Source organism: Schistocerca piceifrons, chromosome 2, assembly GCF_021461385.2.
Source record: "Schistocerca piceifrons isolate TAMUIC-IGC-003096 chromosome 2, iqSchPice1.1, whole genome shotgun sequence".
Classification (NCBI taxonomy): Eukaryota; Metazoa; Arthropoda; class Insecta; order Orthoptera; family Acrididae; genus Schistocerca; species Schistocerca piceifrons.
Genome location: NC_060139.1, coordinates 846,566,326 through 846,581,297, shown reverse-complemented (window position 1 = coordinate 846,581,297; position 14,972 = coordinate 846,566,326). Strand labels below are relative to the sequence as shown.

The 14,972-nt window shown below is 41.5% G+C and overlaps 1 protein-coding gene across 1 annotated transcript in view; it reads right to left on the bottom strand.

The window, feature by feature from the left end:
* The window catches only part of LOC124775923 (glutamate receptor ionotropic, kainate glr-3-like), a 144,783-nt gene that overhangs the window by 90,878 nt on the left and 38,933 nt on the right, over nt 1–14,972 (bottom strand). The window contains exons 2-3 of the mRNA XM_047250768.1: nt 13,075–13,247; nt 569–868 (exon numbers count right to left, since the gene is read on the bottom strand). Coding sequence (XP_047106724.1) covers nt 569–868; nt 13,075–13,247 — 473 coding nt within the window. The remainder of the gene's footprint in view (nt 1–568; nt 869–13,074; nt 13,248–14,972) is intronic.

Genomic DNA, 14,972 nt, shown 5'->3' with positions numbered 1-14,972 from the left:
ATGCAGTCTGCAATTCCTGTGTGATGGTCTGGATAGATGTCTGCCTATTACACTTTACGACCCTCTTCAACTGTCAGCGGTCTCTGCCAGTCAACAGACGAGGTCGGCCTGTACACTTTTGTGCTGTACATGTCCCTCCACGCTTCCACTTCACTATCACATCGGAAACAGTAGACCTAGGGATGTTTAGGAGTGTGGAAATCTCGCGTACAGACTTATGACACAAGTGACACCCACGTTTGATGTCCGTGAGTTCCGTGGAGCGCCCCATTCTACTCTCTCACGATGTGTAATGACTACTGAGGTTGCTGATATCGATTACCTGGCAGTAGGTGTGAGCACAGTGCACCTAATATGAAAAACTTATGTTTATGGAGGTGTCCGGATACTTTCGATCACGTACTGTATTTGAAGTCTGAACTTCATGTACCATAAATATAAGAAATTATAAAAATCAGATTCACATGTGGTCTCCTTGTAAGCGCACTTACCTTCTCAGATTTGCAGATGGTACAAAACTTTTTCGAGCAGTTTAAGTCATCAGTTTCTGCAGGAAAAGCCGACTTACCTCGACCACTCCCGTCTTCATTTCGTAACCCATCAGGTCGTTCCGTCTGCTCCTGACGCTCTCTCTTGTGCAAGTGAGGCCTCTGCTGTGGTCCCACGTGCAGAACTTCTTAGTCGCCAGCGGAAAACCATTCGACACTCTGTATGCCTCCAGGATGTCGACAGTGGCATTTGTCGACGGGAAAATGACAAAAAATTGGGAGTCGAACTCGATGTGGACATCGGAAAGCGCGGCGTCTGTGTTGCCATCGTCCAGTAACAGCAGCCACGTGAATTCTGACTGCCGCTTCTCCAACAATTCCTGTGTGAACGTAAACAAAACGTCGACACAGTGATCTAACAAATATTCCAGGTTTTCGTAATTCTCATTGTATGGTACACAGTGAAATTTATTATCCATACTAATCCGTATCCATAGCATCTATACTTCCGTATACATATCCATACTAATACTACAAATGCGAAAGTAACTCTGTTACGCTATCACATCTAAACCTCTTAACCAGTTGTGATGTAATTTGGTCTGGAGATAGCTTGAGCGCCGAGGAAGAACATAGACTACTGTAGGAAGCATGTACTACAAGATATTTATTGATTTGAAGAATACAACGCGAAATATGGAACAACAATTACTCTGTGGGAAAGCTATTTACGTTTTGACTTTTGAACTTTACCATATTTGTAAAATAATTTCTTGTTTGATACTTCCTACATAAAGCCATTGAAAAAAATGAATGCAGTGTTTATATTAGAGTCATCAACACGGTTCATCCACATTTTCACGCTAATCTATGTCACGAGCCTTCACATTTTAGCTGCTGAGCATCACGTATCTTTTATAGCTTGCGAGACGCTACAAGACTCATGATGACGGCATCATTTAAGTGCTGTATGAAAAAGAGAGAGACGTCGTGCTTTAGACGTAGAAAATGGGAGGTTTTTAGTGAGGATGCATTTGATTACGATACGGGGTGGCAGCCTTCGATAACAGGGAGATATGTCAGGGCATAGACATTATTGTGCATACAAATATTATTTCATGGATATGCAAATTATTTATTTACTCTCTTTGTCACCTTAGCTCTTTTTGATAATTTCAGAAAATGCACATTTCATTTTAGTACCGTCACCAACACTTATCATAACAAAATTACTGCTACGGGCAACAGCTCGTGCTCTTTTAGTTAGCATGCCTGACGCTCGATTATGGCGTCCAGGGCTCGATCGCTAGTGTGGGTCTCCACTTGAATGTGTGTGTGTCTGCGTGTGTGTGTGTGTGTGTGTGTGTGTGTGTGTGTGTGCGCACGTCTGGATTGTCATCATCATTTTATCATCATCGATGCGCAAGTCGCCGAAGTAGACCCAAATAAAAAGACTTGCACCAACCCGCCGAACACCCCAAAAGCGGTATCCCGGCAAATAAAGCTATACACATATTTCATGCTATTTTAGTAATATGAGAGTGCAGCTGCGTGTAACAGTTAGTTTACAATGGTTTTAGAATCATCAACATATTTAATCCATACTTCTATACTAATGTTATTAAACGTGGAAGTAATTCCGTCGGTTACATTCTCATGGATGAAAAAATTTCCATTTAATTTGGTATGAAGGTAGCTTGAACTCTGAGGAAGAACATAAACTACATTAGGAAAAAAACGTTTATATTATAAACAGCACGGTTTGGAGTTTTTAAACAGTTCATTTAGGAACGTTGTTAGTTTGTGGTACACTGATAGCAGTTGGTTTGCGGTAAATCGATAGTAGTGAATCACCAAACATACGATGTGTACTCTGATTTTTGTACCATTCTCAACAAAGTTTAGAACAAAATATATCTGCAGCCCCCCCTCCCCCCAAATTCACCATTTGGGGCATTTGTAAGTCAATAATCACCACAGTCTCACAGATCATTTGGTTTCCTCGCAGCTGAGTCTATTCGGGATATATCTTATCTGGTAAATGTTACATGTTCGTGAAAATACCGAAGCTTCCACTGTGTTACAGAACAGATGTGAGACTATTGCACGACCATTCAGTTTATTTATTTAATGTGAGTTCCTTTGATCTCAATAATAAGGAGTTGGTAGGGTACGGAATGAGTCAGTATTATCATGATGTTTACAATACAGTGGAGCACAATTTGATTGATTCATAACAAAAATCATAGCAACTAACATTACATCATAATACATGACAAGAAATAACAGTATTTATACACACATTATGAGTCATTCATATTCGTAATATTTAAAATTAATGCTTGCATTAAATGTCTCACCCATCTATACAATAAAATGTTACATAAATACTGGCTCATTTACACTAAAAACTCACTTATTGAATACAATGAATTTACTATAAGGTACTCTTTCAATTCACTTGTGAATTTTGATGTTTCGAGACAAACAATTTTGATGTTTCTAGGTACAGCATTGTAAACTTTGAGGCCCGAATAGTTTACTTCTTTCTATACAGGGGTAAAATTTGACTGTTCACTGAGTAAGCCCTCTTTTGACCTTGCACTGTAGCTATGATATTCGCTATTGATGTTGAAGAGAGAGTGATTTTTATTAATGAATAATGCAAGAGAGAAAAATATACTGAGATGTCATTGTAAAAGCCTGGGGGTTCTGGAACAGATTTCTTCACGATTGTTTTGTATGCACATCACTTATGAAGCGTATAGATCTCTTCTGGTCGATGAAAAATTTTTGAAGATGGTGCCGTAGGATAACACTGTATGGAAGTTTCCAAAGTTAACAGCCCTAACGGTATCCTTATGTTTAGATCATACAATTATACGTAAATCAAAAGCTAAAGAATGAAGTTTTTTTTTTCAGATCTATGATGTGGTTGGACCGGTTTAGGTAGCTATCGACGTACACACCCAAGAACTTAGTAAAGCTCACTTGCCGTATACGTTGTTCATTACATTTTATATTTATATCCTCTTCTTCTTTCTGCGTCACATGAGATTGTACACAATGAATTTTATTGACATTCAAAGAGAAAAAATAGTTCAAATGGCTCTGAGGTCATCAGTCCCCTAGAACATAGAACTACTTAAACCCAACTAACGTAAGGACATCACACACATCCATGCCCGAGGCAGGATTCGAGCCTGCGACCGTAGCGGTCGCGCGGTTCTAGACTGTAGCGCCTAGAACCGGTCGGCCACCCAGCCGGTCATTCAAAGAGTCGATTGCAGTTAAACCGCTAGAGAATGTCATTAAAAGAGCTGTTAGTAGAGGTTTCGGGGTTTTTCCCTGTTGTTTTATCTATTAAGAAAGTCGTATTATCAGCAAAGAAGGTGAAATTCCCCACTGAAGTGGTACAGTGTGAGAGGTAAATTAAAAACATGAGGAATAGTAAGGCCCCAGCACCGAGGCTTGTGTAACTTTAGTGTTGACAGGGCTCCATTTGCCTGAAGCTGGAATTCCATTATTCTCAGTAATTGTTACCCTCTGCTTCAAAATGGTTGGCTCTGAGCACTATGGGACTCAACTGCTGCGGTCATCAGCCCCCTAGAACTTAGAACTACTTAAACCTAACTAACGTAAGGACATCACACACATCCATGCCCGAGGCAGGATTCGAACCTGCGACCGTAGCAGTCACACGGTTCCTGACTGCGCGCTTAGAACCGCGAGACCACCGCGGCCGCCCCTGCTTCCTATCTGCAAGATAAGGTTTAATGCACGTCGCCATTATTCCATTAACCCACAGAAGTCTGTTTTATTTAATAATATTTCGTAGTTGACACAGTCTAAAGCCATGAGTAGGATACCGATTGGTGCCAATTTCCAGTTAACAGACTGCAGAATTTGATCAGTGAAGAAGAAAACAGCGTTATGAATTGATATTCCTTGCCGGAAACCAAACTGATATTGAGAGACAATGTTCAGGTGATCCACAATTCTCCAAAATCAGTTACTCTAGGACTTTGAAGAAACATGTTGGCAAGGATACTGGGCGGTAATTCGATCTACATCTATATCTACATCTACATGATTACTCTGCAATTCACAATTATGTGCGTCACAGAGGTTTCATCGAATCACTTTAAAACTATTTGTCTACTGTCCCATTCTCGAACGGCACGGGGACAAAAAGAGCTCTTAAATCTTCTTGTGCGAGCACTGATTTCTCTTATTCTATTGTGATGATCATTTCTCCTTGTGTAGGTGGGCGCCAATAGGACATTTTCGCAATCGGAGGTGAAAGTTGGTGATTGAAATTTCACGAGAAGATCCTCCGAAGCGAAAACCGCCTTTGTTTTAATGATTGCCACGCCAGATCATGTATTAAGTCCGTGGCACTCTCTCCCCTATTTCAAGACAATACAAAACGAGCTGCCCTTCTTTGAACTTTTTCGATGTTCTCCGTTATTCCCATCTGATGCGGATCGCACACCACACCTCGTACTCCAGACGAGGGCAGACAAGAGTGGTGTAAGCAGGCTCTTTAGTAGATGTGTTGCGCTTTCTAAGTGTTCTTCCAATAAATCGCAGTCTATCATTTGCTTTACCCACGACGTTATCTATGTGATCGTTCCAGTTTAAGTTACTCGTAGTTGTAATCCCGAAGTATTATGTAGAATATATAGCATTTACTTTTGTGTCATTGATAGTATAACCGAAATTTATCTGATTTCTTTTAGTAATCATGTAGATGTCTTTACACTTTGCATTATTTACAACCAATTGCCACTTTTTACACCATGCAGGTATGTTGAATATTGCAGTTGGATATGATCATTTGCTGATTCTGTAAGGGTAAATGACTGCGTCATATGCAAACAATGTAAGAGGCCTGCTCAGATTGTTTGCTGAATCTTTTCTGTACACAAGGAGGGGCGGAGGGCGTATAAGATTTACTTGGGGAATGCCGTATATAGTTTCAGTTTCACTCGAAGATACATCTGTTTCTCACCTTTTTTAAAAAGTGGTTTCACACAGGTATATTTTAATATAAGTAGGACAATACCCTGAATTAGGAATTAATCAAAAATGTGACACAAGGCTGTACTTATAGAACCATAAAAGTGTCTAAAGATCCTTGTTGAACCCCAGAAGAAAGTTTTGCTATCATTTTTTTGACTGTCTGCTTGATTTCACTAATTGTGATGGGAACTACATGCATCTGACCAACTCTGGCACTATCAGCTTCATACAGAAATGCTAATGCGTCACTCACTGAGCGTTTACAGCCAATTTTCGCAGCAGCTCTTAAAAATGTCTATTGAATGTATTAGCAATTTTCTCAATGTTTCTTACTATATTTCCACTCTGATTTATTTCTATCCACTCTGACTTACTTCTGTATCAGACATATATTCTAATTTTTTTGCACTCCACATTTTTATAGCTTGGCAAACGGTTTTGCTCTGCGTTGTTTTTGCTTTGTTGTCAATTCCGGATGCGATGTAAATAGTTCTGGATTCTTTGCAATTCTTTTTAAAATATTACAGTACACTCTGTAATTCTCCTTTTTAAATGGATCATCAGAAAGCCTCAGGGATTCGTATAAATTTCTTTTTGTTCTGCAGAAAATTCCTTTTACCAACATGCGGATTGTTTGTTAAGTTTTTTTTAATACTGCTTCAAACAGTGATACAAATTCGTTAAATAACAGGTTGAATTTCTGTTTAATATTTCTTTCCATATAATGTAGGGCTCCAGTCGATCTGCTGCAAGGAAAGTGTGAAGATTCCTAGCCTGTCATTATTGATTGGCCTGTAAGATTTAAAGGACTGATTAGTTTTATGACACAGGTTAATATCATTTACTGTAAGCAGTTGACCATCAAGATCTGACATTCCCTTGATGATTTTCATTGCAGTGGTACAGTTGCTCCTGCCTCTGTCCAGAAGAATATTGTTAATTATGTTGTTACAGGTACATGTTACTGTATTGGGAAAGCTAACTACCATCAGGTTAAATGATTCCATAAGGTGATCAAGTTCTCCCTTTTGTTGTTTTTTGTTAAGCAGTTGATATTAAAATTCCCCAAGAATATTAAATCGTTGTTTTTTGAATATATACCGTTCCAAAGGTGTTCTATATAGTTTAGAAAAATACATATTTGCTCTGCAGGAGCCCTGTACAGTGCCAATACTGTAACTGATATATGATTAGTAGTAATTTCCGTTTTACAGGCTTCAAAGTATAAATCTACGTAATAATAACTTGTGTGGCAGTTAAATTTTACATCATTTTTTACGTAAATTATAGTTCTTCCTTTCTCCTTAATAGATCCACAATGACTCGCTGCCAGTGTGTATCCATACGGTTTGAAGCATTTCAGATCCACTGGTAACATGGTGTTCTGGGAAACATAATACCTGTGCATGGCTTAAAGATCTAGCATCATTACTGTTAAAATGCAGTAGTCCCAGTTTCCTTCTGAGACCTCTGATATTTTGGTACAACACACACAGTTTATTGTTACTGATAGTGGGTCGTTGTTGTACTTTGATGGTATAGCATCACGCAATGGACTTGAAATGTTTTTAACACTACTGGTAAAAACACGGTTTCTGGAGTTGTTCGACAGACTATTACTTCTCAGATTGTCTCTATTCTTACTGTTTGGTGTAAAGAAGTCTTGGAAACAGACTACTGATGCTTATTTGAGAATAATGATCTTCAATTTAGTTGTTGAGTCTTCTTTTCTATTGCGCTAAGCAGTTCATTTACTACAAAGCGTTTTCCCAGACTACTGAGGTATAGGCCATGAGTAGTGTAAAATCTGCTGCCGTTGTTGTTTACGTTCACTCCTGACGAGGGACAGTCCAATTCCGTGCACTATTGGCCGACGTTTCCTCACTACCTTCTCTGGTGTTGTGTTCCGCATCATCATTCCAGCGCTTGTGGTTAGCCAGAAACAGGGCTTACCTGAACAGTCCAAAAGCAGCGTTCCACAACCAAGGACTCTGTCTAGCCACCCATCACTTCATTGAAAGTAAATGTTTAGAGAATGAGTAAAAGCATAGGGAAGACACTGTTGATATTTTAAGTGTCATAATTATAACTTAATTACTAGTTTTTTTTTTTTAGTCATCTTTCTTTTAACTGATCTCATGCGACCCACCACGAATTCGTCTCCTGTGCCAGCCTTTTCATCTCAGAGTAGCACTTGCAACCTACGACCTCAATTATTTGGTGGATACATTCCAAACTCTGTTTTCCTCTACAGTTTAACACGCTACAGTTCCCTCTAGCCCATGGAAGTTATTCCCCGATGTCTTAACAGATGTCCAACTATGCAGTCTCTTCATCTTGTCAGTGTTTTCCATGTACTTCTTTCCTCACCGATTCTGCAGAGAACCTTATCAGTCCACCTAACTTTCAACATTCTTTTGTAGCACCACTTGTTAAATGCTTCGATTCTCTTCTGTTCCGGTTTCTTCACAGTCCATGTTTTACTAGCATACAATGCTATGCTCCAAAAGTATATTTTTCGAAATTTCTTCCTCAGATTCAGGCCTATGTTCGACATCAGTAGATTTCTCTTCACCAGGAATGCTCTCTTTACCACTGCTGGTCTGCTTTTTCTGTCCTCCTTGCTCCATCCATTATGGGTTATTTTGCTGGCTAGCTAGCAGAATTCCTTAACTTCACCTACTTCGTGAGGCCCAAGTCTGAAATTAAGTTCCTTTCTGTTGTGAAACTTCCTGGCAGATTAAAACTGTGTGCCAGCCTGAGACTCGAACTCGGGACCTTTGCCTTTCGCGGGCAAGTGCTCTACCATCTGAGCTACCCAAGCACGACTCACGCCCCGCCCTCACAGCTTTCATTCCGCCAGTACCTCATCTCCGACCTTCCAGACTTCACAGAAGCTCTCCTGCGAACCTTGCAGAACTAGCACTCCTAGAAGAAAGGATGTTGCGGAGACATGGCTTAGCCACAGCCTGGGGGATGTTTCTAGAATGAAATTTTCACTTTACAGCGGAGTGTGCGCCGATATGAAACTTCCTGGCAGATTAAAACTGTGTGCCGGACCGAGACTCGAACTGTTGTTATTTCTCCGTATTTCATTACTTTCGTCTTCCTTCCGTTTATTGTAAATCCATGTTCTGTACTCATCAGACTGTTCATTCCATTCAACACACCCTTCGATTGTTCTTCACTTTCGCTGAGGATAGGAATGTCATCACCGAATACTATCATTCATAGCTTTCAACTTGCAATTTTAATCCTACTCCTGAATATTCCTTTTATTTCCGTTTTTGGTTCTTCGATATACAGACTGAACATGAGCGTTGAAACACTACATCCCATTCTTACACCATTTTGAATCAGAGCACTTCCTTTTTGGTCTTCCACTTTTACTGTTCCCTTTTCCTTCTTGTACAGATTTTCTACCATCCATCTTTACTCATAGGTTACTCCTATTTTTCGTTGTCGAACGCTTTTCCAGGTAAACAAATCCTGTAAATGTGTCTTGATTGCTCTTCGGTCTTGCTTCCATTATCAACCGCAATGTCGGAACTGGCTCTCTGGTGCCTTTATCTTATCTAACGCCAAACTGATAGCGATCCTACAGATTCTCAATTTTCCATTTTTCTGTATATAATTCTTGTCAGCAACATGGGTGTATGAGCTGTTAAGCTGATTGTCCGATAATTCGCGCACTTGTGGGGTCTTGGAGTTTCCTGAATTGTGTTGATGATGTTTTCTTCCGAAAGTCTGATGTTACGTCTCCAGTCTCACTGAATCTCGTTCTTATACTGGATTCCCTATCTTTTCCCTATAGACTACTGTTCTTCTTCTATCACGCCACTAGACAAGTCTTCGCCCTAATGGAGATCCTCTTGTACTCTTCCCACCTATCCGCTCTCTCTTTTGCATTTAACAGACGAATTCCCGTTGCATTCTTAATGTTACCGCCCTTGCCTTTAATTTCACCGAAAGTTGTTTGGACTTTTCTACGTGATGAGTCAGTCCTTCCTACAATCATTACTTTTTCGATTTTTTCACATTTCTCATGCAGTCGCTTCTACTTAGCTTCACTGTGTTTCCTATTTATTTCATTTCTAAGTACACTTCTGGAAATTGAAATAAGAACACCGTGAATTCATTGTCCCAGGAAGGGGAAACTTTATTGACACATTCCTGGGGTCAGATACATCACATGATCACACTGACAGGACCACAGGCACATAGACACAGGCAACAGAGCATGCACAATGTCGGCACTAGTACAGTGTATATCCACCTTTCGCAGCAATGCAGGCTGCTATTCTCCCATGGAGACGATCGTAGAGATGCTGGATGTAGTCCTGTGGAACGGCTTGCCATGCCATTTCCACCTGGCGCCTCAGTTGGACCAGCGTTCGTGCTGGACGTGCAGACCGCGTGAGACGACGCTTCATCCAGTCCCAAACATGCTCAATGGGGGACAGATCCGGAGATCTTGCTGGCCAGGGTAGTTGACTTACACCTTCTAGAGCACGTTGGGTGGCACGGGATACATGCGGACGTGCATTGTCCTGTTGGAACAGCAAGTTCCCTTGCCGGTCTAGGAATGGTAGAACGATGGGTTCGATGACGGTTTGGATGTACCGTGCACAATTCAGTGTCCCCTCGACGATCACCAGTGGTGTACGGCCAGTGTAGGAGATCGCTCCCCACACCATGATGCCGGGTGTTGGCCCTGTGTGCCTCGGTCGTATGCAGTCCTGATTGTGGCGCTCACCTGCACGGCGCCAAACACGCATACGACCATCATTGGCACAAAGGCAGAAACGACTCTCATCGCTGAAGACGACACGTCTCCATTCGTCCCTCCATTCACGCCTGTCGCGACACCACTGGAGGCGGGCTGCACGATGTTGGGGCGTGAGCGGAAGACGGCCTAACGGTGTGCGGGACCGTAGCCCAGCTTCATGGAGACGGTTGCGAATGGTCCTCGCCGATACCCCAGGAGCAACAGTGTCCCTAATTTGCTGGGAAGTGGCGGTGCGGTCCCCTACGGCACTGCGTAGGATCCTACGGTCTTGGCGTGCATCCGTGCGTCGCTGCGGTCCGGTCCCAGGTCGACGGGCACGTGCACCTTCCGCCGACCACTGGCGACAAAATCGATATACTGTGGAGACCTCACGCCCCACGTGTTGAGCTATTCGGCGGTACGTCCACCCGTCCTCCCGCATGCCCACTATACGCCCTCGCTCAAAGTCCGTCAACTGCACATACGGTTCATGTCCACGCTGTCGCGGCATGCTACCAGTGTTAAAGACTGCGATGGAGCTCCGTATGCCACGGCAAACTGGCTGACACTGACGGCGGCGGTGCACAAATGCTGCGCAGCTAGCGCCATTCGACGGCCAACACCGCGGTTCCTGGTGTGTCCGCTGTGCCGTGCGTGTGATCATTGCTTGTACAGCCCTCTCGCAGTGTCCGGAGCAAGTATGGTGGGTCTGACACACCGGTGTCAATGTGTTCTTTTTTCCATTTCCAGGAGTGTATTTCTGTATTCTTAATTTCCCTGAATACTTTTGTACTTCCTTCTCTCATCGAACAATTGAAGTATTTCTCTGTTAACAATGGTTTCTTCACAGTTACTTTTCTTGTACGTATGTTTTTCTTCCCAACGTCTGTGATTGCCCTTTGCAGAGCTGTCCGTTCCTCTTCAACTGTACTGCCTAGTGGCCTATTCATTGTAATAGTATCTATAGCCCCAAAAAACTTCAAGCGTATCTTTCCATCACTTAGTATTTACGTATACCACTTCTTTGCCCACTGATTCTTCCTCACTAGTATATTAAACTTCAGTCTCGGCTTCATCGCTACTAAATTGTGATTTGAGTGTATGTCTGCTCCTAGGTGCAACTTACAATCCAGTATCTAATTTCGAAATCTCTGCCTGAGTATGATGTAATCTGGTTGAAATTTTCCCGTATCTCCAAGTATACGTCCTCCTGTTGTGACTGTTGAACAGTGTAGAGCGTATTCGCTAATACTAACCTTAGTTTATTGCAGAACTTAATTAGTCTTTCTCCTCTCTTATTCCTACTACCTCTCTTATTCTACAATAATCCTCTCTTCCGTTCCTTCCCATACAACCGCATACGAATCCGCCATGACTATTAGGTTTTTGTGTCGCTTTGGATTCAATATCCTCAGATACTTTGTCTATCTCCTCTTCTTCTGCTTACGACGTCGTAAAGTATACTTGAGCTATTGTTGTCGGTGTTGGTTTGCTGTCGATTGTGGTGAGAACAATTCTACTACTGAAGTGTTCACAGTCAGTCATTCTCTGCCCTACCTTCCTATTCATAACGAATCCTACTCCCAGTATACCATTTTCTGCTGCTCGTTTTGTTACCCTACACCCATATGACCATAAAACCATGTTTGCATTTCACTTCCGTGACCTCCACTATACATAGATTGGGCCCTGGATTCTAAAATGTTCAACCTCCTGACATTCCACGCCCCGACGCGTGGAGCGTTATCTTTTCGTTGGTTATTCAATCTTTTTCTCATCGTCATCCGAATGGGGATCAAGTTCGGAATCTTTTGCCAAAGGGGAGATCATCATGACACTTTTCAATTACAGGCCACATGACCTGTGGACGCACATCTTGTGTATTTAATGCAATGCTTTCCTTCCTTCTGCATCCTCATGCAGTTGATCCCACCCCAAGGACAATAGGGTGTCCTGAACCTCCGTCTGCACCTCCGCGATTTTTATTAAACATTTAAGCAGTGGTGGTGTTCGACCCCGGGACTGAGGACGTTTTGATTACTAGTCAAAGACGATGCCTTTTTCTTATCGTTCCATTTTGTCCGGTATTGTTCTCGACATTTGGTATGGGTTGGTTTGTTTGGGGGAAGAGACCAAACAGCGAGGCCATTGGTCTCATCGGATTAGGGAAGAACAGGGAAGGAAGTCGGCCGTGCCCTTTCAAAGGAACGATCCCGGCATTTGCCTGGAGCGATTTAGGAAAAGCACGGAAAACCTACATCAGAATGGCCGGGCGTGGGATTGAACCGTCGTCCTCCCGAATGCGAATCCACGGTGCCAACCACTGCACCTCCTCGCTCGGTTGATATTTGGTATGGGTGGACGTCACAGGACACCACTTCAACCACTTCAAGTTCTTCGCTGAATATTACATTCGGTTTTTTTTTTTTTTTTTTTTTTTTTTTTTTTTTTTTTTAAATACAAAGGACAGCCAGCCCTCTGACCGAACGTGCTGAGTTACCTTTCCGGCATCCATAGATCACTAGCCTACACCTGATACATCTGTGAATTGGACAAAGTAGCGCCACGCTTCCTGCCATTATACTCTATAATGGGCAACGTTGTAGAGGAGGTTGTCGTTGTGGACACACTCTGTCACTGCTGAACAGATGAAAACCGTACGGCTACGCTGAGCTTTCATGGCTGGTTGTGTTAATTTTCACGTAGGAAGTAATCTGTCCAACTAGTTTACATTTTTGAAAAAATTGGTCACATTGCATGTGGTTGAGCAGAATACGGCAACTGAGTCCTTACCTTGAGGTGGGACTCCTGGAGCAGCAGCTGAGTGTCTGGCACGATCAGCAGCGGTGAACTCGGACACTTGTGTAGGAATTCTGTTTGGTGGGTGTCAGGCAGAAATCCTAACTGGAGATTACTTCGTAGTCCTTTACGGAATTCCACAAGGAATCTTGATTTTTGTAGCCTCTCTGAATTTAAAAAAAAAACGCAGATAATTATATCTGTATTCAAACAGGAAAGTGTCAAGCTAAATTGGTAAAGCTAATACGTGAAATGCTTTTGAACTTAATCTCAAAAGTAAAAACTCATGAGTGGAGTTTCCACGCACTTTAATATAGTTACAGGTGTATGGCAAGGTGATAACTTATCTCCAGCACCTTTCCACTGTAGACTAGAAAAAATACTAAGAATTTCGAATGAAAAATCTAAAAAATATGAAGTATCATCATTAAAACTAGAAAGATGGAAAGTGTGTATTGAAGTAAATTGCCTGACATTTGCTGTGGATATTTCTATATTATTTGAAAACCTAGCAGATACGGAAATATGTGTCAATGTCTTAGAACAGATAGCCAGTAGTTCATGATTAAGAATATCTGCAGAGAAAAATAACTTTAATAGCCTGTAGTGCATGAAAGCCAGTAGCGCATGATTAAGAATATCTACAGAGAAAAATAACTATATCACTAACGTTATAAATGCAGTTTTTTGCAGACAGCTACTGGTTAAACAGGAAAGCCCAGAAGATTCAAGTATCTAGAACAAATAATTCAAGAAACTGACGTAAAGTACCTGCCATAAAGGAAAATGCTCAACAAATGGAAAGAGCATATAGAAAAACAAAAACACTTGCCATAAAAAGTGCATATCAAGAAACGCAGAAACAGTGCGATCGTAAGACTAGAAAACCTCTACGCAAGAAAATGCGTAGCACTGAATTATAAATGAGACAAACTAGAAATACTAGAGAGGAGAATTATAAGGAAAAATTTTGGTTAAATAAGAAGAGCAGAAACTTGGAAATCAAGAAACAATGATTAAATATATCAACACATAGAAACAGTTACAGAAACAATAAGGAAAAGAAGGCAGCAATTTTGCAAACACTTATACGGGGTGAATGACAATACATTGATGAAACGTATCTCCAAGCACTCGACTCTCTTGGAAATGAAATCCGAAACAAACTGGATCCTAGAATTTAAAAGAGGTTTAGAAATACACAATGAAGAGTAGTTTTATTACCACGGACAGATAACTTTTCAGAAGGAAGGTATTAAATTTAGAAGTGTTCTAAGGCAATCGCAGTATGGGAACAGGTGTCAAATGACCTGAAGAAAGTAAATACTGTAGAGACATGGTGATCAAAGATTAGCAGTGATAAAGAGGAAATGGAAAGGAACTGAAGTTGTCCTTTATCTCCCTCGTTGACCAAAACGGAAGGGAAATAGCAGAGATATTAACGTCTCTTACAATAAATAGAAGTCTTATCCTCCCAAAGAAAAAATTGCATGGCAGTAATGTGTCTGCATACATCATTCTGCAAATACGATAATTAGTTTTTAGCCACTAACAAGCGTAGAAGGTGCTCTGAAGCTTTAGCGCACTAGTGGTCAGAAACGAACATTTCCGTTAGTACGAAGTCTTGAATAATTAATTCGTGGTAGTTACGTATGTAAATTACCTAAGTTTCCTAATAAACTGCCTCCTTCATTAATGTTTGGTTCACGACACTAGTAAACAGTAATCACCCGTGTGACATTCATAATAAACTCCCTGCCACGTTGATGTTTGAGGCGCGACGTTAGTAAACACTACCCAGTCGTGTGACGTGCCCACGATGGAAGATACGGTTAACGGCGGGTTGTCAAAGCTGGACCATTACTCATACTTGTTCCTGGAACTAGCAGAAA